General features: G+C 47.4%; 1 protein-coding gene across 1 annotated transcript in view; it reads left to right on the forward strand.

The window, feature by feature from the left end:
* Positions 1 to 5372: 5372 nt before the first annotated feature.
* The window catches only part of kcc (solute carrier family 12 member kcc), a 449856-nt gene continuing 427995 nt past the window's right edge, over positions 5373 to 27233 (forward strand). The window contains exons 1-2 of the mRNA XM_075668661.1: positions 5373 to 5650; positions 13979 to 14307. Of these exons, the coding sequence (XP_075524776.1) occupies positions 14175 to 14307 (133 nt within the window). The 5' untranslated portion in view covers positions 5373 to 5650; positions 13979 to 14174. The remainder of the gene's footprint in view (positions 5651 to 13978; positions 14308 to 27233) is intronic.

Here is a 27233-nt window from a genome sequence, read left to right on the forward strand (position 1 = left end):
TCGAAAAGATGTAAGGGTACTGCAGTGACAAAAATGTGGAAACTGCAGCCTCAGTCTCTAGCTCCCCGAATGGTCCACTGATTTTGACTTTGGCCATGGGCAGGCACACGCTGTGTTCTTCTAAAACCTGTTTGATCCATGCCACTTCTCCGGTGAAGTCATCTACCGTCACGTAAGACGGACGGACAATGTCCATCGTGGCGGCACTGTCTCTTAGCCCTCGGCATGGTTTGGCATTAACTTGCAGGTCGTGAAGATATTGACTTAAAAGTTCCATATTTTCGTCTTTTAACTCTACGTAGGAAAAAACTACGCTTGGCTTCCCGCAGTTTACAGATATATGTCCCAGTTTGTGGCATTTATAACAGCGGATCGGCCTAAAAGGTTCGAATTTTCTTTTCTGTTCCCTTTTTGCGGTTTCTCCGTTAAGTTTCTGCTCGCTCTTTTCTGCGGGCTTTTCCTCCACGTCTACAGGCTCCGATCGTCTAGTCTGCGAACCCCTTTTGAACGGAAATGGTTTCCGCGGTCCATTTCGACCGTCCAAGTTTCCGTCCTCGGCGTTCAACTTTCTACAAGTTGCGTACTCTTCGGCTAATTCAGCCGCCCTTTCCACAGTGTTTACATTCCCTCTGTCTTGCACCCACAGTTTCACAGCTTTTGGGATGGCTTTGTAAAACTGCTCTAGACACATGCATTCAATGATCATGTCCCTGCTGTCGTACGCTTCCGCGCTTTTCAGCCACTCGGCTAGGTTGGCCTTTAAGCTATATGCAAACTCCGGATATCCCTCGCTATCTTTCTTGCCTGTGCTCCTAAACCTTTGCCGAAAAGCTTCGGCTGAAAAGTGGTATTTCTTCAGGAGACTAGCCTTAACTTTTGCATAATCATATGCATCCTGTGCACTCAATCTGGCGATTACTTCCGCCGCCTCACACGGCAACATAGACAGCAACCGCTGTGGCCATGTACTCGGACCGAAGTTCATCTTCTCACAAGTACTTTCAAAATTGCATAGGAACAAGCCTATGTCGGTCCCGACCTCAAATGGCTTTAATAGCCTGTCTATGCGGTACGATTCTGCCTCACTTGATCGTCCCAGAGCGCCTTCACTTCCTTGAGACAACTCCAAACGTTTGCTTTCAAGTTCAAGTTGCATTTTTCTTAACTCGCGATCTTTATCGCGTTCCTCTCTCTCTCTCTGTCCCGTTCTTCTCTTTCTCTTTCCCGTTCTTCTCTTTCTCTGTCCCGTTTCTCTCTTTTTTTCAGAAGTTCAAACCCCATTTCAATTTCTTCCTCACTGGCCTTTTCGGAAATTAGCTCCAATAATTCCGATTTTAGCATTTCCTTCCATCTAGGCCAAGTTCCTCACCAACAATCAACAATTCGTCTCTCAGCAGTGTCCTTAACTCCATGATTGCTGCTTTACTGCCTTGGTCCTGCTCGCTAAATCTAGCTAGGAAAACACAACCTAGCTAACACTCAACAATCTAGCTTCCCTGCTGTTCTAAACAGAACAACCACAAAATGAAGCCTAGAGAGTCAAAGCAAGAACCAAGCACTCACCGCAGTCACAGCACCACTTCGCAAAGTCCATCTCACCGCTGTCAGCCAGTTGTTATGATTGAGGGTTCAATCCCATCGCTCCTGATCCGTTGTCAAGATTGGAGTCGGGCATGAATTAGAAGGTAGCTGGCCCATGCCGTCGTCCGACTTATCCACGCTGAGGACGTTGATGAAGGGAAGGACTGCTTCTCATCGAGAACGAGAAATATGGGTTTATTTACAGTATTTATATCAGTCTAACATGACTGTTTGAGAAAGTACATCAGTCTAACATGACTGCTTGAGAGAGAGTGTCCCGAGCAGCCGCACAACAGCGGTTTTTAAACACTCGGTCCTCTCCCGATACAAGGTGATGCGAACGTTCGTTTAGTCATTGCAAACTAGCCGCCTCTCCGCGGCACGGTTTACACACACACACACACACACACACACACACACACACACACACACACACACACACACACACACACACACACACACACACACACACACACACACACACACACACACACACACACACACACACACACACACACACACACACACACACACACACACACACACACACACACACACACACACACACACACACACACACACACACACACACACACACACACACACACACACATACACACACACACGCATACACACACGTGTTTACGGTCTGAAACCGACACCACATGAATTTCATAGAACTCGGAGCCGTTCCGGGTAGCGCGTTGTGTTGCGTCTCGGTCGGTGCGCGAGAAGGAGTGTCCGTCGGCGTTCCCGCGGCAGCTCCCCCGCCCGTAGGAGATCAGGTCCGCTTTGTCGTGTTGCGCACAAAGCCTGCTTCGTCGAACTCCTTCAGTCACAAGGCATCCTAGCTGAACCGACGGAGAGTGCAGGATGCGCGTGTTGATATCGACACAAACTCGACTTCGCCACGCCGTGGCTAAAGGTTGGCGGCGATGCTCCCGAGATGTTGCTTCCACAGTCGCAAATGGTTGGCAAAACTTGCACTGCAGCTGGCCGTTCTTAACAGCGCTCGTAGTTTGATCGAGTTGATGGTGATAAGTGGGCTCCCATAATTGTGAAGCTAACAATGCTAGTCCTCACAGTTAAACACACGTATTGGTTTTCATTGTCAGGTGACACTGGGGGATGAACATATGTCAAGCCACGGCGTATGAAAACAATAACCTTGCTGCATTGCCCGTGGGTGGAGGAGATAATGGGTCCCGGTGCAGCCTCTGACTTTGGGACCCTTGTCTGTGTACCATATTTTGTAAGAAATTGTTATTAACGAATAACAAACTGAAACTGAAACTGATACCCGGACAGTCCGATGGGAGATGATATGCTTGGCTCACAAATGACAATAATGGGAAACCTATTCGCAAATACGAACTTACGAACTATTGAAAGTTGGACATGCGTGGCTTCAGTCCTCTACCGTTCCATTAAAGGACAGGCGTATTCTGGACCTCCCCAGGAAACGATGCCATCTGGCGGGCCGTTGCCCCTTTACCCTAGAGCCGCAAATATTCAGTTCAGGATGTCCAGCATCTCCAGTGTGCTCTGCGCCGACGGGGTTTTCATGTTGTTGAATAGACCACACATAGCATCCATCAGTGTCCGCAACATGATTATGATTTATGATATGGCGATTATCAGATGTCGTTGCATCAGCGGTTGGTGAGAGTGTCGAGGGCAGCGGAATTCGGGGTGAGTCCGTGGCAGGTTGTGCTTTTGGAAGCGCGGGCCACTTTTGAGGATGATCGAGAGTCTTTCTAATTTCTTCGTTTTCACTGTATCCTTCTTGGTGGTGCTCCGTGTTGATGCAGCAGCCTCTTTGGCGGAACACGGCGTGTCGCTTGGTGCGGCTTTTTGCTGCGCTTTTCGGTGGCGATACCGTCGCCACCTAAGTATAGGAGCAGCTTCCAGACTTTAAGCAGTGCCGTATTCTGCTTTTCGTTTTCCCATTTCTTTTTTGTGCTTCTTTCCTTTTTTTGTAATATCTCTTTTCTATTATATTTATTCCACTTTACCCCTTTCCCAGCACAGGGCAGCCAGATGGTCTGAGAACTGGCTAACCTTCCTTTCTATCCGTCTATTCCTGCTTTCTCCTTCCCATTGTGTTGAATGATCTCACACCATACGTTTTAAAACCGTGAATTCCTTCAGGAACCGTGGGTAGTCCTTCAATGAGGCTTCCTTGGAACCACGCCAATTAGGGCACTTTAAGACGGTCGCGTGGCAGGCGTCTTGTGAATAGGATTCAGCACGCCGCGGACACACAATATTTTTCGCACAGACGCTTTTCACGCGGCCAGTCTTGAAGCACTTGTGACACTGTATGGACTTCGGTATGTATGGTCGAACTGAACGGCAAACGTGGCCAACTTTAACGTGAGAGGAAAGGCTGTCTCCTTCAAACACGAGTTTCACACAGCGAGTGTTTCCGAGTCTGATGCGCTGCGTGATGAGAGTGCCTTCTGTCGTTGGCTTTATTAATATCGGCAAGTCCTCTGTCGGAATGGAAACACCGACGCAATATTTGACGCCCACAGTACCGTTACAGCCAGGCATCTGTGAACAAGCATTTGTAAAAGCAAGTGTTGCTGTGCATTCTGCAAGCCGCGGACTAACGTGTGTTAAGTCGGGCATGGAAGAGTCGACGCTCCTTTATGGCGGTGTAGATGATAGCGGCCAAATTTAACGCAACCGCAGCGAAATTTGAGCAACTTCAGTGCCTTGCGGGGTGGTTTAAACCAGCGCTGTACGGCACACGGCCGAGCAAGAAACGGCATATTGCAGCTCTATATATGCATTAACTCCGCCCAAACCACCGGCCTTCGCAACGCCATTGAACATTTATTCAATTTTTTTAATAGTGTTATTATTATTTTGCCCCGAGCTTGCCCTCAGCCCGATGAATCGGCAAGAGCTCGCGAATGCAACGAAAAAAAAAAAAAGAAAGAACTGTTTTCTTCGCGACATGAATATGCTGCCTGAAATTGACAGCTGCATGTTCTGCTGGTGTTGATGTAAACAAGTTGAGGCTCCCATATATCAACTTTGCATGAATATGCCACTGGGAAACTCACTTTTTTTTTTCGGCGCACGTCGTACGTGAATTTAAAGCTCTAATGTGTACCACCCCTATGTGCCACGTTCTGTGCTATACAACATAGTCATACCGGGTTTCGAAGTAAAATCGTCGTTCCTTTAGTTTCCTGATTTCTAGAGCTTTGTAGGAAGCGAGGAGATGGAATGGAACGCAAGAAGCCGTCATACAGTGCTTATATGAAGGTTCCAAAGGTCTCTAGGTACTACGCTATAGCTGAAAAACTAAACGGGTGGGAGTCGACTGGCCGCCGCAGTAAGCGAACTGCTTCGCACTCGTGCGCAGCTAAGTGCCGTGGAAGCAGCCGGCAACAGCTTGCCCAGCATGATGGGAAAAAAAAAAAAAAACGGAGCCGAAGCAGACGGCGTGCTTGGCTGGTGCACCTGTGAGCTGTTGTCGGAGTGCAGCTGCACCTCTCGCCCCACTCGTCCCTGACCGCGCTGCATCCCTCTCCACCACAGCACCACGCTATCCCCTTCTCTTTCATTGTTGCAACACAGCTGTGTTCCGCTGAATATGTCCCCGTCTGTTTTCCGTTTGCTCTTCTCGCGCGCCACTCATGCCGCACGAGCGCGGGCGTTATTTTTACTTTCCTTTTCGCGACATCTCCGCGGCCGATCGGTGCAGGCCGACTTATTTTCTTTCCCTTTGCTTTTTTATTCCGCACACCGTGGAAACTCGCGTCGTCTCCCCGTATTGCGTCCTCGGCGGCGGAACCCTATAGCCGCTCGAGCACGCGCTCTGACGCCGCGAACTCCGCGCGCGCTTCTCCCCACGCAGCACCGCGGTGTCGGATCCGGCGCCGGAAGCGCGCCGTGCAGTTTCTCCTTTTGTTTTGCTTCGTTCTTTCTTGCTCTTCTTTTGGCCGCCACACGGCGACGACGGTGTCTGCAAGCGGTCGTAAATTTCCCCTCCTTGGCCAGTTACATTTTCGGCTTGCCTGCCACACTTCGTACAGCGGGGGAGCCCAAGCGAGTGAGTAGTAATCACGCCGTAGTAGTTTCCTTTATCGCCCCCCGATCGTCTGCTGCTGTTGCGTGGCCTTTTGTTTCGCCGAGCGCGTCCGATGCTTGCGCGGTTCCGCGCAGCGCGGAGCCGCGGACAGCACTCGGGCGGCAGCTGCGGCGAGCGTGTGCGCCTTCTCGCGCGCCGTTGATCGAGCCATCATCGGGCCCAGCCTGTTAGCTGCCCACGCGAATCGTGAAGCGCCGCCGTTCGATTTATAATTCGCGGCGCTTCTCGTTCGATTGCCACGCGCGGTACCAGCGTAATCCCAAAACGCAAAGAATGGGAGCAGCTAGCTATTTGCATAAATGAACACCGGCTGCCATGTTGTATTATTTCACGTATAGCCGTTCGCTCGTACGGAAGTCTCGCATACCCCACTGGGCTCTTTGCCGCTCGCGGGACCTGCATCCGACATGTACGATTTCTTCGCCTCGACGCACGAACTGCCAGCTTCTGAGAGTACAACGCCAGCGAGGAACATGCATCGCGTTGTACACATTATCCAACGGCGCGTGCTATAACTAAAGAACCGCAGGCAGCGCGTACTGTGGGTCGATGTATAGGCACGTGAAGAAAGGGAAAGTCGTGATTTGTAATACAAACTCAGAAGCACACGTGCTCATTTCTTCTCTGTGGTGACGTCGCACACTTTTCTTTACAGCCTCGGATAATTTGACTACGAATATAGACTACGTGTCTTAACAAGTGAAGAAAACCAATCTCTACATATTCGTGCCCCTAACTCCGGTGTAGTTCTGCAATTGAGCCCTGCGGTAGCTGTTTCGACAAACACTGTAAACGACCTAATATCCTTTGGGCTCCCAATTAGCGCAGTTTTGGATAATTATCCCGCTAACTATATAGCGAGTAGTTTGCGGCATATTGGTGATGAGTTGCACAATTTACTCGTACTAGTACCCGAATACACAGCCGGTCCTTTTTCCTGTGCGCGAAATTTAGTGGCCGCGAATTCTTCCGAACCTTTACTCCGTGATGAGCATGCAGAAAAATGAGTTGACGAATAAACAGGTTTTATTAGAGAAGGCCCTGATAGGCTAGATACTCGATACTGTTATCCCACGCGTAGGCACTCTCATGTATAAAAAATATGTTGGTTTCCTATAATGGTTCACAAAATAGGTGCGCATTCGGCTCGTTCCCGAAGTGCCCTTTGTGTGGCTCAGCCGCGGGAGATGTCCGACGGGCAGACGGACAAAGTAGGGAGTCTACTAAACGCGCAAATTGCGAAGTAGAGCTTTGGCAAACCTGCGGTGTATAGTAATACGAGCGAAATGGACTGTTTGTTTGCCCGCAAGGGCCGTTTGGTGTGCGGGTTCAAAGGGCGCGTCAGGTTCCGAGGGCGCTGTCGGGTTCGGTCATGCGACAGGCCTCGCTCGTTGCCGCAGCTGCCACCTCCATCTGTCGGGGGCACTGCCGGAAGCTTGCGCGACTGGGTGGTCATTCTCTTTTCCTCACGCCCACCTGTAAGACGACTCGACTAGGAAGCCGGATACGGATAGGGCTGCAGGCATCGCAGGCTCGGTTTTCTTCGCACAATACGGCTACCCGAAGACTGCTCATTTCAGGCAAGGTCTAATGAAAGGCGGCGTTTTCTTTTATTTATCTCTGTGTTATTTTTTACGCGTCGTTACTTGAAGTCTAGTATAAACCGAACCACACTTACTTGCGCTCGTAAGAAAGAATGCTGATCTTCAGATGAATTGTAGTCAACGAGGAGGAAGAAGGGTTGCATTCACACACACTGCTGTTTTGCAAGGTTTGACAGCGCGTAACTACAAATGTGTTTCTACGACACGTTTGGCGCTCCTATAAGAAAGTGTATGCAGGTTGCCCTAGCTAACTTTAGCCATGGTTTAAATATATACGAAAACGCTCCACGGGGACGCGACCGAATGCGTGTCGTTGCCCATTGTAAGGAGCAAGTCACGCGATGTATTTTTTTTTACACTCCACTTAAATAAAAATTATCAGTCAGTATTAATTGAGTATCAACTTTAGGGCATAACTTCCAATTGGAAACTTGTGGAACGTTCTACGAAACATATATAATTCAGCAGCTTCTAACTTCTCACTTGTTACGCAATCATTTCTTTACGTCCTAGGAAAGCCCCCGAAATATACATTAAAAAAAGAAAAAAAAAAGCTCGCTACATGGGCCGTATATCGTTAACCTATTCCAATATGTTTTCATTCCTATATTCTGACGTAAATTTGCGTAACCGCTGACGCAAGCATCGGGTGGTGACCCGCAGGGTTGTCTGAACAGACCAATCAAATGCTCCCCTCGTTCATAGGAGATCACCTTTGTTTGCTTGAAAAACGAATAACGTTACCTGCACTGAGCGGCTTGTCTTATCTAATTGGCTCACAAGAGGCGAGGAGCATGCTCAAGGGGAGTGGGATTCGATGGGACCGAGCCACTGCACTGAATATCGATAACCGGATGAAGAGGCTGGTGCCGGCGTCTGCGATTGGTCCGCTTTCTCTTACTTGCGGTGGCTCGTCGACAATCGCGGCGGCATGCAAGGGAAGCTTAAGAATGACGCTAAAACGGATCCTCAGCAAAGAAGAGTTGGCAGAACAAGATCGTAAACGTGCCGAAAGTTCTCGAAAACGTTACACGGCCACGCAAAAAGTATTATTACACGCAAATAAACCCATGCTCTCCGGCAGGGGCGAGCAGCCAGTGCCGGTGCGATCGGCGGCAGCCATCTTTTATTCCTTTCGGAACGGGGCAGCCTGCGGCTATTCAGAAGAACATTCAGTTTTGTTCGGCATATTAATGCATCTTTTACGCGTACGCGTCACTTTGACGCGGTAAGTTTTTGCGGTTTTGGGACGTCGCGTGAGAGGCAGGTGAAGTGGGTGCAGCCCGAAAACTTTTGACCAATAGCCGAGGGCTAATGGCAAAAAGGCGTCGAATCAGGAATGCCTATTTTCGTTTTGTTCGGTAACATTATGCATAATCAGTGTGTACACGTCATATCAGATGGGGAGCTATCGCGGTTTTCGTGACGTCGCGGGACAGACAGGTGAATTGGGGGTGGTCTAAAAAAATCCTTTGACCAATCGCGGTGGGCTGATCGCAGAATCGGAATAGAAAAGTTTGGAACAGTTTTACGTTATAGCGCCCATGCCCGCTTTCGTGCCGCGATTTCCGTGCTCTCAAGCGTGGTGCGTATCGTGACGAAATCGTGGACACCATTCCCAAGCGCCGTGATTAGGGAGCCTTAATTGTTGGCAGTGCGATTTGCGCTGCCAACAATTTCAGTTTTCTGTTACTGAGGACGAGGTTACGGGTTGGATACCCAGCCGACGGCGGGTGCATATCGATGGAGGCGAAACTCACAAAAAAAAAGCTCGTGTACCTAGATTTAGGTGTAGTACCTTAAAGGACTCCTGAGTGGTCAAAATTAAACTAGAGTCCTCCACTCTATGGGGTCTTTCAATAGGCCCAGCGTTGGTTTGTGACGTTGAGCGTCATGAATCAACCAGTCATATCGGTTTCTTTGCGAACTGGGAGTGCAGTAGACCTTCGGGCGGTTACCCTCGCGACTTTTCCAATGAGCAACCACTCGTTCTGAACCTTAATTCTTTACGATATATATAACCGCCCTCTTTCTCAATGCGCTCTAGTGAAGACGACAACGCGGTTTGCATTTTAAATATTAGCTGAAAGCTTCTATAAGGAGCTTCCATCGTGTATTTTCTTTACGAGGTACGATATAGCCTCGAAAATGAAAATAAAAACATTCTTGTGAATTTTTTTTTATCCTGAAAAGACAAAGTTCTCTAAAACGTACCTGTAACAAATAGTGACCGCGGTCGCAAGTGACACTTTTAGAGGAAGTATGCATGAATTTCCTGAATGAAACATACACTCTACTCGGCTTGAAATATCAAAATCATACCTACTTACACAAAAAAAGATTTCATAAATATTCTTTATGTCTCTTTGATGATAAATACGTTGTTTTCTAGAGCACGCCATGCTTAGTAAAACTATCAAACATTGCAGCTGCGACAGCTCAGACTATATGAAGGTAATAATAAAGCTTATTGGCATTTCCTTCCTCACAGGAAGAAGGACATGAGCTAAAGGCAATAAAGCCTGGTAGAGGCACTTGTTCCCTGTACAATACAGCCTGAATTGCAGATTTTTTTAGCATAGGACACCGTGTGCCTTGATGTGCATACAATACATTAATACCTTACACAGTACATACAATACACGCAACACAATGCACTAATGCTTTATACAGTAGAAAATGCGCAATACACTGGTCGTGACGCATGATGCATACGTAAAAACAGGTAAAGTACGTGTTACATGCATTTATGTGTACTTGGATGCTCATAATTTACCTAAATGTAAGTCAAGAAAAGTTGAGAAGTGATTATTATGTAGTGGAGATTCTTGTTCCCTACATAATAAATACATTTTTTTAAAGATATTGACGTCGAAGTGTTATGTTCTTCTAATGTTATATTTAACATATCAGGAATACGACAGTCCGTGTCCTGATGGCCGTAATATACCGGGCGTTCAAAATTAAGCTTTATGGTTTTCTTAAAATCAGGCACCGGGAGGCACGCGAAGACCACCTGTGCCAATAAGTTATGTGGCCAGGGGGACACAAAGTGATACGACAATTATCGCTGTCAGCAGCCCAATTAACTAAAATTGAATAATTAACTTTTTGTTGACTGAAGTAATTGGGTATGTTTGTATTGAAAAATTAGAGGCAGTCGTGTTTCTACATGGTATCAGCTGGAAGAATTCTTCTAGCGTGTCTGTGCTCCGAGATATCCGACTCCAAATTTTAGTTGTCGTTCGCATGATTACGCATCCAAGAGAGTTAGGATCGGCGCAGAGCTGCTCCCTGATGTGACGCGGCTGTTGCGTGCGCCGTTTTGTCTGACAACTGGGCGGAGGCATAGGCAAAGATGATAACTGTTCCTCTTCCCTTCTCGGAAGCAACATACAAGAATTGATGAACCCGGAACCGCTGTCGTAACACGCGACCACACAGCCTGTAACGATGGCGGCAGCTGCCATGCCGAGATAATGGCACGAGCGGAGAAGCCGGAGGGCAATGCGCGTGCGTAAGGTGACTAGACGAGCGGGCATGGTCCTTGCCTGGGCTACGCAAATAAAGTGACTGCGTCTCCAAGCACTGTAAGTTTTATTGAAATCAACAGCAACTACTGCATGGCACACCGCGCTGTCGTATCTTGATTTCGCCAGCCGAGAGAGGTAGCGGGACATTTATCACCTTTGCCTATGCCTACGCTCCGTTGCCAGACTAAACGCCGCACGCAACAGCCGCGTCACATCAGGGAGGAGCTTTGCGCCGATCCTAACTCTCTTACAAGCGTAATCATGCGAACAATTAAGAAAATTTGGAGTCTGATATCTCGGAGCACAGACACGTTAGAAGAATTCTTCCAACTGACATTGTGTAGAAACACGATTGCCTCTAACTTTTCAATACAAACATACCCACACAGCAGTGAACAAAAAGTTTATTATTCAATTTTAGTTAATTGGGCTGCTGACAGCGATAATTGTCATATCACTTTGTGTCTCCCTGGCCACATAACTTATTGGCACAGATGGTCTTCGCGTGCCTCCCGGTGCCTAATTTTAAGAAAACCATAAAGCTTAATTTTGAACACTCGATATCTTACGGCCGTACAGAAGATTGCCTTTCACCGGAATATATGCAGGTGAAAAGCACTCTTCCATGTTTTAGGTAAGCAGCATTGTGAACAGCAACAACATCTTGTAATAAGAAGCTTCAGTTGCTGGTAGATTTAAATGTTTTATAAGCAGACCATGCGTCGGAAGGTTTTCAGTTTTACTGTTATAACCTTCGTAAAACCTGAACACATTTTTTTATAGTACAACAAATTCTTGGTAACTCTTCTTTGTTGTAGAACCCCATACTAATATACGTAGGGTATGTCAGTTTGGAATAAAAAGAAATGGAATTATATAAAGCCTTCTTTTTCACCGAACGGGAACAAATTCAGATATGTAAACAACAACCGCTCTGCGCTGTAAATTTGTTAGCTTTTAAACAGTATTCCAAGATAAGTCATCCTAAACCGAGACCCCGAAAATTTTTTTAAAAGTTTTTTTACATGCATAAGTGTCGTTGTGTTAAAAATTAAAAAAAAAATACTTTGCCTAAGTTTCCAAGCCGATTACTTTCTGCAACCACGTACGTACATGCGCGCGTGGTTGTCATTTTCCTTGTTTTTTTTTTTTTTTGGCGAGAGGGTCCAGCTCCTAGGTAGTGCATTAAAACATTTAGCGCTTTTTTCTTAGACCTCAATACGAACGTTCATGTAACTCGCGTGTTGCATAAGTAGTGGATGATTGTGCCTTACGCTCTGCGTAAGGCACAAGCGCAAAGGAAACGTTCTTTCCCTCTCTTGCACGAAAATTAAACCTCACGTTTCGCTTGTAAGAGAAATACGGAGTTCTAAATATAAAATAGTTGACGTTTTAGTAGCGTGTAGTAGCGACCATTTGCAAAATATCACTGAGCGTTTTCTTGTGTGTGTTCATAGCTCACTCAAAACACTTCAGCTACCATAATCTCGCAGCTCAGTCCACGATTGACGGCTGGAAATTTCACGTGAGCGATGGTTAATCTTGTGATTCAAGTGGCACAGATTCGATCCAGTGGGATCTTAGGATTGTCGGCTTGATGAACTAGTTGTGGGCTTATGAAAGAAGCGTTACTTAGAGTGGTTCACAATTTCTGACAAAAAAAAAAAAAAGACAGCTTTAGTACCTTGCAAATTTGCGCAAGACGACTGGATCAGACGTTTGTCTTTGAACATCTAGTAAATTTTGCAGGCTAAGTTACGTGTTTATGGAAAAAGATAGCCTGCAAAAATACTGACGTGAGCGTAGCAAACCGGCACAAATGAGTGCAGTACAACAGTATTTTTATTGCGGCGTGTCAGGATATGAAAAAAACTAAAAAAATAAAAAAATGCTAGAGTTTTAAGCGCCAAAACCACGGTCTGATTATGGGGCACGGCGTAGCGGGGGACTCCCGTTTAGTTTCGACCACCTGGAGGTCTTTAGCGCATACTTATATTTAAGCACATGAGTGTCTTTGCATATCGCCCCCATCGAAATGCAGCCGCCGCTGCCGGAAACGAGTCGAGCAGCGCAACGCCATAGACCCTAAGTTACCGCGACGGATTATCAGGATATCTGCCACGTATTGACTGCGGGGGGTATTCTGTAGGAGTCCACCTAGTAGATTGCCCATTTCAACCGCCGCTGATTGGCTGGAGCCGCTCGTCTCCTCCTCGCTCGCACAGCTCCATCCAATCAGTACATGAGCAGCGGCCAAAATGGACGGTCCACTGGGTGGCCTCTTACAGAATACCCCTCCGTGTCTTTGTCTTGCGGGTGCTGGCTCGTTGCCAGTGGATAATATTGAGCGATTGGGCTGCGAGAAGTTCGCAAATCTATATTTAGAGAAGTATAGGACGTGAGCACGAATCCGGCTGCGTGAGGAAGGGGAGAGAGAAACGGGAATTTAAGCTGGCCTAGAAATAACGGAGTAACGTGTCTCAGTATGCGCACTTTAATCTGCTATATTAGCGTCGCCAATAACCGTTGTTGCACATTAGTCTTTCTTTTATAGTAATGTTTCTAATCTGTATTTTCTTACTGTGACAGACCCAGATGTCTCAGACGCGGTATGTGTAGAAAGGTCACAGAAGAAAAATACTAGTTTTAATAAAAACTGCAGACACTTATCCCGTAGTCACAAGTCTGTAGTGCTTTCGGAAGTCAAGCATGAAAGATGAAACGACGCACACAGCTGTGAAGACTTGCAAGTCAAATGCGCTCACTCACTCAGTCGCTCGCTCGCTCGCTCGCTCGCTCACTCACTCACTCACTCACTCACTCACTCACTCACTCACTCACTCACTCACTCACTCACTCACTCACTCACTCACTCACTCACTCACTCACTCACTCACACTTTTTTAGCTGCCAAGTGTCACTAAGGGTAGCCCTATAGAGGTGCTCGTTTTAACGAGCAGCGCAGGTATGCAAACTTTTGCGAATTTCACCTTAGTTGCGGTAGTGCCACTTGGTAAACAGAAAGAACAATAAGAGTATCCCGCTGTCATGGACGCCAAGGTGGTAAAAGGCAACTAAGTGCAGCACATGTTCTTCCTGTATTGCTCGTGTAGCTCTTCTTTTTCTTCCTCTCTCCCGTTTTTCTTGCGCAGCGTTCAGCCAGGACGAGAAGGACACGAGTGGCATTTGACGACTGTATAGTCACAAAGTTAAGACGAAACAAGACACACTCGCTGACGAGCCAAGAGGGCGAAAACAAAGGCACGACACACGCCGGAGACGGAATGTATGGTCCGCCACGACGACGAAAAGCACGAGTGCGAGGCCGCCTAGCGGAGCACCGTTGAAATGGACGGTCGGCCGGGTCGTGTTTCGCTTGCTCTCGATAGGATCGTCGAGGAGCCCGAGGGAGCGTTTGCGTCCACGTCCGGAGGCACGAGGCATCGCGTCCGATTCCAGGAGCTCCAGCATCTTCTTCAAGGTCAGATAACTTTGTGCACCACTGGCGAGCGGCATCGTCGCATTTTTGCAGACCGCTCCCCGGTGGCAATAAGGGGACGTACGCGGGAGGCTTCCATCCTGACAGCCATATATATATATATATATATATATATATATATATATATATATATATATATATATATATATATATATATAGACAACCGCGCCACAGCACGCGCTCGGCCTTTCGGGCGGGGGACACGTCTTTCTGGCAAGAAGTCATGCAAGACGCTTTCCATCGCTGCGTCTTTCATAGCCCAGATGTTGCTTTGACATTAAAACGCATCAGTGAACGTTCTGTGGCATGGCTCGAGCCAACAGTGCCCAGATGCTGCCAAAGGCACGAATCTTCACGTGCCCTGAATGAAGCTGGGCACGCGGACGGCGCTCGAACGCGGTAGCACGAGCGCTGCCATGTTCGACGCCGATCGCTGGCTGAGCAAACTATACGCGTCTCTTTTGTGCAAAGTATTTGTCGATGTCCAAGTCTCTGGCGTCGGCAGTTGCGCTAGCGACCTGAGACAGTCGCAGCGCCCTCTGGCCAGTGAAGGGTGACAGCGAGGCGTGCGTTTGACACGTCTGGCGGAGGCCAACGTATGCGTCAAAATTAGCTGTGTGCTATGCTGACGTGTGAATGTCTCCTTGCTGCGCTCGTGCTGGGATCACTGTTGTGTCGATAATGTCGATAGTATCGCCCGGCTGTAAAATCTCGTGCAGTTTGTTGTTCGTGTTCTTTATCGATTTTCATACTGTACCCTTTTCGGCGATTATACTATAGTACACAGACAACTAAAGCAGCAGTGAAAACACTGTGCAGCGGATGAGGTGAGCGCCATTTGAGGTATTACATAAGCTCAGTTGCTCAAGTTATTTCCTCGTGGTGTCAGGTTACGAAAAAGAACTGGCTTCTCATGTCCGTGGTCGTGTCTGACCGTTCTGATGAATAGCGCTGAAAGATCGCGGAATGCATGCGAAGCCGCCCTTTTTGTGGCATGGAGTGAATGATGTGGCCGGTGCACTAAGATGCAAGGTCCCGAAGCACTTGAGTGCTCGCTACCGCTTCAATATACGGTCCCAAACATTCGAGTTCGTGCTAACACTGCCTTGGAAGTAACCAAGTGTCACTAGCGGTATTTCGAATCATTGCAGCTAAGAAACCAATAAGCGGTAGTACAATAACTGCAGTGGCTTCGTACTGCAGCTTGACACAAGTGTATTGTTGAATTACATCTTAACGAAACGCTGGAGGATGTTTATATTTGAATGCATGTACCAGGATGATATATCACTGGAGCCTGTTTGTTAGGCGTATGTCTGCTGAAAAACCTAAATGAGCCAAGAGCGAAAACGGTGAATGTCATGCTTGTTCTAGAGGGGATACGAGAGGCGTGCAAGGCTATTGCAAGTTACAATAATATTATAACGCCGGACATGGACGAAGCCTCGGCAGCATGTCACACTCCTGTAACGCGTGAAAGCGAGAGCCTGCTGCTCACGGGGTAATGCATTAAGTTATACGATAGGAGGGGCCAGCCTTCTTGCGAGACATAACGAGCCGCAGTGCGAAGTACACGTATAGGGCTGTAGGTCGACCTCCTCAACGACACATGCGGGCACCTAATGCACTACCTAAAGGTTCTTTCGTTCTTTGTTTCGTTGCCTCTTTCTTTCTGTCTTTCTTTCTATCTTTCGTTCTTTCTTTCTTCGCTCTGTTTCTCTTTGTTCTTTCGTTCGTTCTTTCTTTCATTCTTTCTTTCGTTCTTTCCTTCGTTCTTTCTTTCGTATCTTCATTTATATTCAGCCGTTCCATCTTTGCTTGCTTACGCGGGTATGGGCCATTCCTGATGATGATAATTTTTGCATCACTGGACTAAACGCCGCTTTTTTCGGGTTTGAGCCATTGCAACGAGCCATTGAAGGTTTTCGCCTTAAAAACAAACGTTGGAGGTTAAAGAAAAACTGCAGTTTTTCTTTAACCTCCTTGGGGCCACCACCACTTCCATGCTGTTCCGTGTGCGACGGCGCATGCGCGGCCACGCTGGACCCGCGTAGCGGAGAGCATGCGCCGCCCGCGCATCGACTGTTGGAAATCATGTGATCTGCTTCGGTGGCCAGGGCGATCATGCGTGGACGCATGCGAGGACTTGTCGAGAAGGCTGGCCCCTTGATGCGCGCTAAAGGAACTTAATGAACGCTGTGTTCCCGCGCTCCAAGTGTTGGAGGAATGGTGGTAAATGGTGAAGGTGCCGGTAACACTTTCGTTTTGGGACACGCACGTGCGCTCGCCACTGCCGGCGCTCCTCATAACGCCAGCGTTATGACGGTCTTTGAGCGAACTCTGTTTGTGGGTGCAGTTGGGCGAGTGTTTAGCTAATAAGCGAATGTTTACGGCAATTTATACTGCACATAAATCTACGAACCTACATCATGTAACAACATAATATTTTGATATCGCTGTCCATGCTTCGCCCTTCGGGCGTAAATGCGACTTTTCTTATTTCATTTCATTTATTTCCTGCTTCAAAGAGCAGTGGACCTAGGGAAAAATATCCGTAGCTTGACAAGCTCCCGAGACCCACAAGGTTCGTTGACAAGGACACTATCGAGCGTGCGGCACAAAGACGGCATGCAGAAACATGAAGCATCTCTCGAAGCAGTCAAATGCTGCACGAATAAATGCCTAAGAATTGCGCTGTCGCCCTGGACGCTGGTTAGAACACGCACTTTAATGTTTACCACATTTCTATACAATGTCAAGAATTTGAGAAAAAGAGAGAGAGAGATGCAAATGAGAGAAAGGCAGGGAGGTTAACCAGCGTTAAAGCCTCCGGTTTGCTACCCTGCACTACGGGACGGGAAAGGGGAAGTAAAGACAGAAAGAAGAGCGGGGACAAAAAGAAAGGCGTGGGGAAAAAAAAGCGGGGGACGGCATGGGATCATTATAGTCTGTATAATAGGCCACCGCCATGTAAAAATGTCAACAGAGCCTTGACCGACTTTCGGTGCGATGACAGTTCATGTCATCATCCCCGTGTACTTAGATTTAGAAACACCCGTGTACTTAGATTTAGGTGCACGTTCAAGATCCCCAGGTGGTCGAAATTTCCGGAGTCGTCCACTACGGCGTTCCTCATAATCAGAAAGTGGTTTTGGCATGTAAAACCCCATAATTTTTCATCGACATGTTCATTGCGCATTATGCCACAATGGCTTGGAATCCACTGTAACGTGGCGTCCTGTCCTTGCTCGAACCAGCTCGAACTACTTCCTCGAACTACTTCCTCGAACTGTCCTTCTAGAACTAGTTGTTCGTGGGGTCTGCGGCGTAAGGTAGGAACCAAACAATGAAGAGCAGCATTGGAGTTACTGAACACGCTCCATTTCTTGGGCAGTCCATCAGAAATTACGCTAAGTGCACAACGAATAGCAGCGAGTACCGCGGCAGTCGATGTTGTCTGGTGAGGCAGTCGAAACTTTATGGGGGAGGTTTTTCCAGGAAAGATCGCCGATCCTGCAGACCCATTCACCGTGGTTGAAACATCAGTATATAGATGATGATGCACGTTGTATGTCTCGTACAGCAAGAGCAGTGAAAGCTGCTTGAGTGCTGGACGTTACTCCTTCTCCTATGTTATCGAAATTTGTACAATTCGCACGCGCACTGACAAAAAAAAATCTAAGTCTATCTTGCGATTCATGTTGTATTTTTTAATATTGTAATTACTTTGCATTCGCCGCTGTTTCAACACTGCATCACTAAGATTGTGGAATGTTCAGTCCGCATTCTTTATCCGTGCACCAATGCTGATGCAATCTCTTTAAAAGCATTAAGTTGGATGCCATGGCCAGCTCCGACTTTCTGTTGCCTCGACGTCTAAGTAGACTTGGCACAGGAAGAATGTAAGTGCGCTGAGGCGACGGAACAGTGCACCTTCGTGGCGCGCCAGATTGCGCGACAGCTACGCTCGCGTCTTCCAGCAGCATTGCGTCTGCGTCGTCCTAACAGATTACTCATTTCTTCTTCTTGTCTTACGACGGAGCGTCAATTTTGCCCTCGCGGCTAGAAAAGATCGAAAAAGGAGACTGCGCCTGCAAATGCGTAAAGGAGCGAAGAGGGGAGCGGAGATATGTGGAGCCAGACAGAGTGTGAAAGAGAGAGAAGAAAAAACAGACCGCTGTTGAGGGACACTAAAGCATAACATCGGCGCTACCCGTTAATGGTTGTAGCTGTTCGGCCGCTTTGTTTTTGTAACGACTATTTTTTTTAATGGCTCATTGCTATCACTTATCGCTATACCTACCCTGTTGCTATGGCGATTTTGGGTAACAGCTTCTGATGTTGACGAGTGCATCGAAATCCTGCTTTTCTGGGCGTTTATCGTTTTTAATGCGAAACAGTTTTTGCCTCATTCTTGGCACTTTGCGGCAGGTAGGTTGTTTACTGTCTCGACTCGCTTTAATAAAAAGAAAATAATGTGTCACAGGTGGTGCAATCGAACCTCTTTCGAAGGGCACAGCAGCCCGGTGCTCTTACCACTTAACTACTATTTTTTTTTCTTCATTGCCGTATAAGCGAGTTCACTCGTTATAGCACGCACACTTCTCGCGTTCCAAAGTCGGCCACCTCTTTGAAGCACTCGGCGCGTGCGCCACGTGCCACTTGCTCGTCTTCTTTCCCTGTGAGAGCTGGCGCTTCGAGTAGCCGTGTTAGGCTGCACTATCTCCGGGACCGGCCCACCTTCCCCATCACTTTCCTCGTAGCAGTTTACGCCGCGCAGAAATTGCGACGTTGTACAAACTTCAATATCGCCCTAGTTATGCATGTTTTAGCACTTCTTCGCCGGAATACAAATGCCACCGTCCTTTTAACGTGCACCACATGACTTAGCCAAAGGTACGTACGATCGTATAACAAGTAGTTGCCGATCACGTCACAATCCGTGTTTCTCTCGCTTTTGCTCGTCCACTACCCAACAGTCGTCACGTCGTGAGCTCGCGTCGAACGGCCGGCGTAGAAATACCTTCGCTGCCTTACGATCGTCTTCGACTTGGTCGTCGTCGTGCTGCTGTCGTCACACGCACGTGCGATGGCGACCCACACACATAACTACTAAATTTACACAGACACATTGGTTCATCTGGTAATGGGTTGCTGGATAGTCAACGCTGGATAGTCAGGTACCTGCAGAAATGTTTCGCATTATATCGATTCCCACAGTGCGTGGGATCAGCACTTTTTTTTTTTCTAAGCTGGCGTCAAACATTGCACTTACGTCGTATTGTCGGTGTGCCTTACCAAAGTTCACTGCTATATAGTCGCATTTAGAGATGGGGCCCTATAACGTAAAACTGTTCCAATATGTTTTTATTCCGATCTCCTGACGTCAAATTTGCGTAACCACCGACGCAAGCACCGGGCGGTCACCCGCAGGGTTGTCTGAATAGACCAATCAAACGCTCTCTTCGTTCATAGGAAGTCACTCTTGATTGCTTGAAAAACGAATAACATTGCCTACACTGAGCGGCTTGTCTTATCTAATTGGCTCACAAGAGGCGAGGAGCACGCTCAAGTGGAGAGGGATTCCATAGGGCCGAGCCACTGCAGTGAAAATCGATAACCGGATGAAGAGGGTGGTGCCGGCGTCTGCGATTGGTCGGCTTTCCCTTACTTAGCTTGTGGTGGCTGGTCGAAAATCACGGCGGCATGAAACGGAAGCTTAAGAATGACGCTAAAACTGACCCTCAGCAAAGAAGAGTTGGCAAAATGAGGTGGTAAACGTGCCGAAAGGGCTCGAAAACGTTACACGGTACGCAAGAAGTTTTATTATACGCGAATACACCCATGCTCTCCGGCAGGTGCGAGTAGCCAGCGTCTCAGCGATCGGCGGCAGCCATCCTTTAGTCCTTTCGGATCGGGGCAGCCTGCGGCTATTCCGAAAGAAATTCAGTTTTGTTCGGCATATTAATGAATCTTTATCGCGTACACGTCACTTTGACGCAGTGAGTTCCTGCGGTTTTGTGACGTCGCGTGACAGGCAGGTGAAGTGGGTGCAGCCCGAAAACTTTTTACCAATAGCCGAGGGCTAATGGCGAAAAGGGGTCGAATCAGAAATAATTGTTTTTCTTTTTTCTGTCAAATCATGCATGCATAATCAGTGTCTACACATCATATCAGATGGGGAGGTATCGCGGTTTTCGTGACGTCGCGTGAGAGACAGGTAAAGTGGGGGGGTGGTCGAAAAACGTTTTTGACCAATCGCGGAGTGCTGATAGCAGAATTGGAATAGAAAAGTTTGGAATAGTTCTACGTTATAGCGCCGATGGACGCGTTCACTCGCTTCTGTTTAATCGCTTCTAGGAGCCATTACGTTGGAGTCGCCCGTTATAGCACCCTTTTTGAACCACGTTTACGGCGATAGTGCTGCTTATAATATCGAACAGAGATCCGAACATTGTGGTAACGGCGATCTCAAGTTTAAAAAAAAATACTGTCACACTATAATTTTTTGTTGGTGCAGTTGTGTTTTGCGAATTTGTCGAATGTCGATGAAGCTTCATACAACGCATACTTTAAACAGCTGCCGAGCTTGTCGAAAGTAGCTAGCTCGTTGCAAAAATTGTCGGGCGAGTTGGTGCTTCATGCCGTAGCAGATGGGGCGCGAAACTACTCGCACCTACATGCGACAGATAAACAAGAAGAAGCATCTATTCGCTTGTGTGTACATGGTGTTTCGTGCTCGAACAGCTATACCTCGAACAGATCCGGGGCGCGATCAATAGCCCGCAAATGGGAGTAGGGGCACGTCAACAGGTAAGAAAAAAAAATTCAATAGTTATTGCTGTAAAAAAAAAATGAAAAGAGAGAGATAAAGAAGGAAAGACTGGGACGTTTGACCAGTGCCACGCCTAGTTGGCTACTTTGCACGTGGGGAAGGAAGAAAGGATCAGTGCGTACGCATATGGATATGGACGTTGATTAACGCATTAAATGCGCTAGTGGAAGCGAGTTGCTTTCAAAAAGCCTTCTATCGTTCTAATGGCTTTCTCCGTATACATGAGCTGCGTGGTCGGGTTCCCAGAATATCTATAGAACGGTCCGTTCTTGGGCTAGGAGTCGCGTGGAGCGAAACTCCTTGCCGTCTTCAGCGTAGGAACGTAGGAAGCCAGGCACAGTAGAAAAACTGGCGCCTTATGTCATCATGGCGTTAAAGGCGCAAGCTTGTTTGGGAGCGAAGTCAGCGCTGTTGTGTCTCCTTGGCTTCCCTGTTTATAGGGTCCTTGCAACGTGTCCGAAAAGACTTAGGTGACATCGATCGTACTGCCGCATTGCGTAACGGTCAGCTTATAGAGCGAAGTAAGAGAAGCGAAGCCGCAACTTGGGGGGCAGCTGAGAGTTCCTGCAACTTGCTTATGTTTTGCAGTTTCTTGACGGAGTAACTTCGTTTTGCTTGCTCAAGCTTTAGTAGTTCTTGGTGTTTTCTCCCTGACATGCTGGAGATTATTCATCGAAATTAATCATGCCGGTATAAAACTGGTGAAAGAAAGCCCGAAACTCCAGTGACTGATTGCCTTAACTCATTTACTGTGGACGTACATCAGTTTTGAGCCCTGTTATCAGACCCATGCGACTTTTAAAGGACCATTCGTGAAAAACCAGCGAAATTGTGCCGCTTTCACTCCAGAGGAGACCGTTACGCGCCACACCCTCTGGACACTATGTCGTTCCAAGGATACGCGCTGCTTACGTGATATCTCGTGCTTTTTCGCCGCCGCCGCGCTCTCATTAACGCGCTGAATTCAATGTTTACGATTTCATAAATAAATTCTCACTGCTTTAATGTCGGCTGCTACGTATACTAGAAGGTTTGCGAAGTTTAGTCCGAGGCCTTCACTCCCGTGCTTACAGGATACATTTTAATATTATTTCGCTCGTTTACTAAGTGTTTTAATGACCCCAGCAGCACTTTGTTAATTTATTGTGTCTCCTCTAACTTCTTCATGCAGTTTAAATTTGCACCATAAATGCCTTGGCATGGCTCCCATGTCGTTGAAGCGCATAGTACAGATCAATGTTTCTTTTTTTTTTTCCTTTTTTTTTACGCGGCTGCTGGTTCCGTTTCTTCGTAGTTTCCGTGGTGCGGTCCAATTAGCGCGAATTTGATTATTTCTTCTGACTCGCTCCATCACAATATTTCGCGATTCCGTCGGAATACTCTGCAAAGCACTCCCTTTCTTAATTTAACGTTTCCGTGCGATTCGATTTTTACTTCTCTTAAAGGAATATTTTTTTTTTACACATCCCGGTTGGTGCCATTTGACCTGGGTAATTTGTTGCGGCTACCACCGTTAACGCAGATCTTTATGATCTCGCATGCACGCATTATTCGACGCCATCCGTTTCCTTGCAACGTTTTGTTCTTGCCTTACTTCAAGTTATGCAGCGATATATGCGGGTGCTTACGGTCACCAAAATTTGACGAGCGAACGCGTACGATCGACCCATTTCCCGTAGCTTGTAACTGCTATTTGCAGCAAAATGGTAGCTTTGAGAAGCTGCTTCTGGCTTCCTTGGAGACATGCTGATTTCACGCCCCGACGCTTCTACGTATATTGTCGTGCGTTATTGTCCACGCTTGAGTGCTTATGTTTTAACACGTACGCATGTTGGTGGCATCCTTGGGAAGAAAACCGTTACAAGGGGACATCGAGGAAAGATCTTCATGCAATTCAAATATGATTTGACATTGCAGCAAGCTTGATTTCTGAGGAATTTTTTAAAGGTTTTCGTGAAATAAATCTCGCGTAAGTTTGAGGACGGAAATGTGAAGCGGTTAGATAGGTGGATAATTAATTTATTCGTGCAGCAACATACAGTCGGTATGCTAGTAGCTGAAAAAAAAAAGTATTCCGTTTGACGACACTGGACGAGCCATGTTTCTCATCTTAATATACGGCTGTCTTGGACTTGCGCCACAGACGCGCGCGCCGGCGGTTGTGCTCAGGTCTTTCGAGCGCCTCCAATATTACCGCCATCAATCGTCATTACTCGCGCTTGCGCGCCGTCGATGGACAGCGAATGAACAGTTCAAGTGCCTTTTCGTTAACCCGGGCGTAAGTTATTTGACGTCGGACTTGTACGCACGCGCCTTTCTATTATGCATTGTGGGGGAAATGCGGATACACACGTGTCGTGGTCTTCGTCCCGAACTCGCGACGCGGGCCTTCCCTGGTCGCTCTCTCAACGGGTCTCCATCCCAACGCAACCGCCGCTCCTGGCCGAAGCGATGGCTTTCGTACTTGGCGGTGCATTTCGTATACACGGGGTTACAACCGCACAGTTAAAAGAAAAGGCAGTCGCGGCCGCTCCGTGATGACGCGGGTTGCCGATGCCCCGTGCTTGCGTTTTGAGCCATCACGGCTGACGAAGGGACCGATATCAGCGTTCAGGGGGAGAAGAAAGGGTAGACGTTGAAGTAAGACGCAAATGCAATCGGAAGACACGGATAAAAGCAGCGCGCGGACCGTCGAGAAGAGGGCGGTGAAAGCGGTTCGTTTCCGCGAATGGTGAACCCTCGAGATGGACGGCAGCGCGATGGCCGAGCGATACGAGCTCGCGTGCGGATCGCACATAGGGCTCGCGGGATGGGCGCCTCCTCCCGCAGCGCCGCGAAGGACAAACTCGATCTCCTGCCGCCAGGTGCACCCTCGTGCGCAATTTATTGCGGGGCCGCTGTGTCCCCGTCTTTGCCCATGTCATTAAGGGAGGAAGGAACGATTTATCTGGCCCCACCGAGGTGCCTGTGGCGCGTCCCTAGCGTCGGTCCTGTAGGTGCCCGAGGAACGAATCCATCTTTGAGCGAAAAGTGCGCCCTGGGTTCGCTCAGGAGTCCCGTACGATGAGCAGCAGGCCTGCGCACTCGCGTCGAAGACAACTGCGTAGAGTGCTCGATGACTTTGACGAAGAATGACCGTGATGTGCACGGCAGACAAGGAAAGACATGACAAGTGTCATTTTGCGCGTTATAGCCGGTATTAAGCAAAAGTCAGCGTGAGTTTTGAAGGGTGCATGTAAATCCGTATTCCTTTAAGAGACGTGTAAAAATAATGCACCTTAAGGAGCTCCTATAAATGCGCTGGCTTCAGTACCTGACCCCCGTGTCTATAGGTTTCGGAGCCAGCGTATCAAGTCAGTCGACTTACTGTGGAGCCGAAATTTCTTTTTCTGTCTTCGACATCTTTTCTTTTTTTTCTACGAAGTGCAGGTTTCTTTGTGTAAAATGCTTTTAATCGGTAACAGTAACTTGCGCACATTAGGGCTGTATTTTGGCGCGCTTCTTAATTGACTCGAGAGTGCGTTTAAGAAAAGTTATTTACTGAGTGGTACGATACGTTAAACACAGGAAGAGAGCGGTGTGAATCTGAAAGCAAACGGGGATAGCCGACATACCAGTTCGCATTATGAGAGAAAAAAAATGGAGCTGGGCAGACCATGTAATGCGTAGGTTAGATAACTGGTGGACCATTAGGGTTACACAATGGGTGCCAAGAGAAGGGAAGCGCAGTCGAAGACGGCAGCAAACTAGATGGGGTGATGAAATCAGAAAATTTGCAGCCGGAAGATATAATCAGGTAGCGCAAGGCAGGGGTAATTGGAGATCGCAGGCAGAGGCCTTTGTCCCGCACTGGACACAAAAAGATGATGACGACGACGACGACGACGACGACGATGATTATGATGATGATGATGATGATGATGCAGAAGAACCCGGAAACGTTACCAAAAAGCAATGACGAAAAATTAGGGAAGAGTGCGACGCCTTAAGAATAAATAAAAGGAAATAAAGGTTATCTTAACCGCTTGTGTTTGGGTCTCAGTTCCTTGGCACAAAAAGCAAACGACGACCACTGCAGACTACATGGGCGTGCATATAGCATGGTTCCTCCGTTAACAGAGAGGGCGTGCGATTTTTTCCCGTACATTTATGATATTCACAAAACGAATGCGGCCTCTGAAGCTCAAAGATAAACCGTCACGCTGTCTCATGCCTCTGTTTCTTTTATTGCAACTGCCTCGGGGGGGGGGGGGGGGGGGGGGAGCACTCGCTTGTCGGGAAAATTCCGCAAAAATGTGTTTGCTTCAGATTGGAGGTACTACCTGTAGCTCTTTATGTGCCAAAAGCTGCTGTGTTCGCCAGACGTGCCATTCTATATACGCCGTGTAAAACGCGCTTCTGGACGTTCCCCGCAGCATCGACTGCCAACTGTTTGCTGTAAAATGTGCAGGCGTCCCTGATTTCATTTCATAGCAGTGCAATAACGCGCAATCGTATTTACAGGAATGTACTATAAAATATACGTGAATCTGTAATTTCATTCCATGGCACCGCAGTAACAGGCTGACATATTTGCAGCAATTTGCTAACATATATTGGCTTGTCTAATTTTATTGCACGGGACCACAAGGACATGGCGTCATATTTACAATGATTTCAGCAGTCTTTCCATAAACTCTCCAACTGTGCTTTTCGATAAAAAACGAACTTGCTACATTTATTATTTATCTTCTTTAGAATATCCCGTTTGATGTAAAAGTGTCCGTTATTACCCTTGCTGCAGACTCTTCCTGCTTTACCGGACACAAGTTATATATGATAGTTTGCTCGTTATACATTCATTTTAAACAGCGCCAAAACACACACACACACACACGCACAAGGAAGAGCACAGGACCAGCGCTGACTGCCAACATCTTTGTTGAAGCCCGCACAGAGAAAGAGAGAGAGAGAGACAGAAGAAAGGGGAAAGGCAGGGAGGTTAACCAGATGGGTAGATCCGGTTTGCTGCCCTGCGCTGGGGACAAAGGGGAGCTAAAGGGATAGCAAAGTAGAGATAAAGAAACAAAGGAGCCCGCACAAATATATATTATTCGCAACGGGCTGAAAGAGAGAAAGGAAAAAAGGGAGGCGAGTCATCGTCATTCAACTCCTGCTTCGCATGCGTCAAACGTGAAATTATACAAATGTAAAATACACAATATGTACACAATCGAAACTGCTTAACTTATAAGGAACTTAAGCTCCTTATCGCAAAGATCTATAGAAAGGACGCTTGCACAATTGGCTCCTAACTCACAAATTGAAAAGGCCTTAAAGATTTCCCTGGCCAACTGATCTCTGTATCCTCTCAGCACAGGTGTGTCTTTTAGGCGGGTTTAACAGCCACACTTTGCACAATTGTGTGCTGGAGGTCCCGGTACCTCAAGAAAGAAGACAGGAAGCAGTCTAAGCAAATGAAGAAGGCAAATTGATAGAGAAAAAAGAACCGAACAAGTGTAATTGTCTGGTGTTAGGCGACAGTGTACCACTAAATATTAATATCTCCGATGGGCAAGCAATATCTGTGTATGTATTTAGAACGATGTGTATTGTGTCCAGCAATAAACTGGAACCATGTAGTACCAAAGTATCTTAGTGTATTGCTCTATCTTGGCATTAATACTAAATTTTTCAGGTCCTACAACCTACACAAGAGAAATTGTGTACAGCACGCTTTTTGTATACGCCCTTCATACTATCTACAGTATATGTATGCTATTCTCGTTCTAATACGCGTGCAAGTTACGGAGACGTGCTTCTTATAGTCTACTAGCGTGTACAGTTTAGAACACCGAAACATGTGATGCTGGTTGTTGTTGCACCTGCTACTGGGAATGCTACTTATGGGGACCAACCATCTGTTAATTCGTCTGAGCATGGCTTTTCTATTGGTTTCCTTTTCACGTTAACGTCGGAGAAAAAAAAACGTTGCTAAATATACGTTGATGCGTAACCAGCACGCTTTAGTCACAAGCATCAGAGAAGAGAGAGAGGATACATAGAAAGACAGGGAGGTTAACCAGAGTTAGCT

Source organism: Dermacentor variabilis, chromosome 1 (genome assembly GCF_050947875.1).
Source record: "Dermacentor variabilis isolate Ectoservices chromosome 1, ASM5094787v1, whole genome shotgun sequence".
NCBI lineage: Eukaryota > Metazoa > Arthropoda > Arachnida > Ixodida > Ixodidae > Dermacentor > Dermacentor variabilis.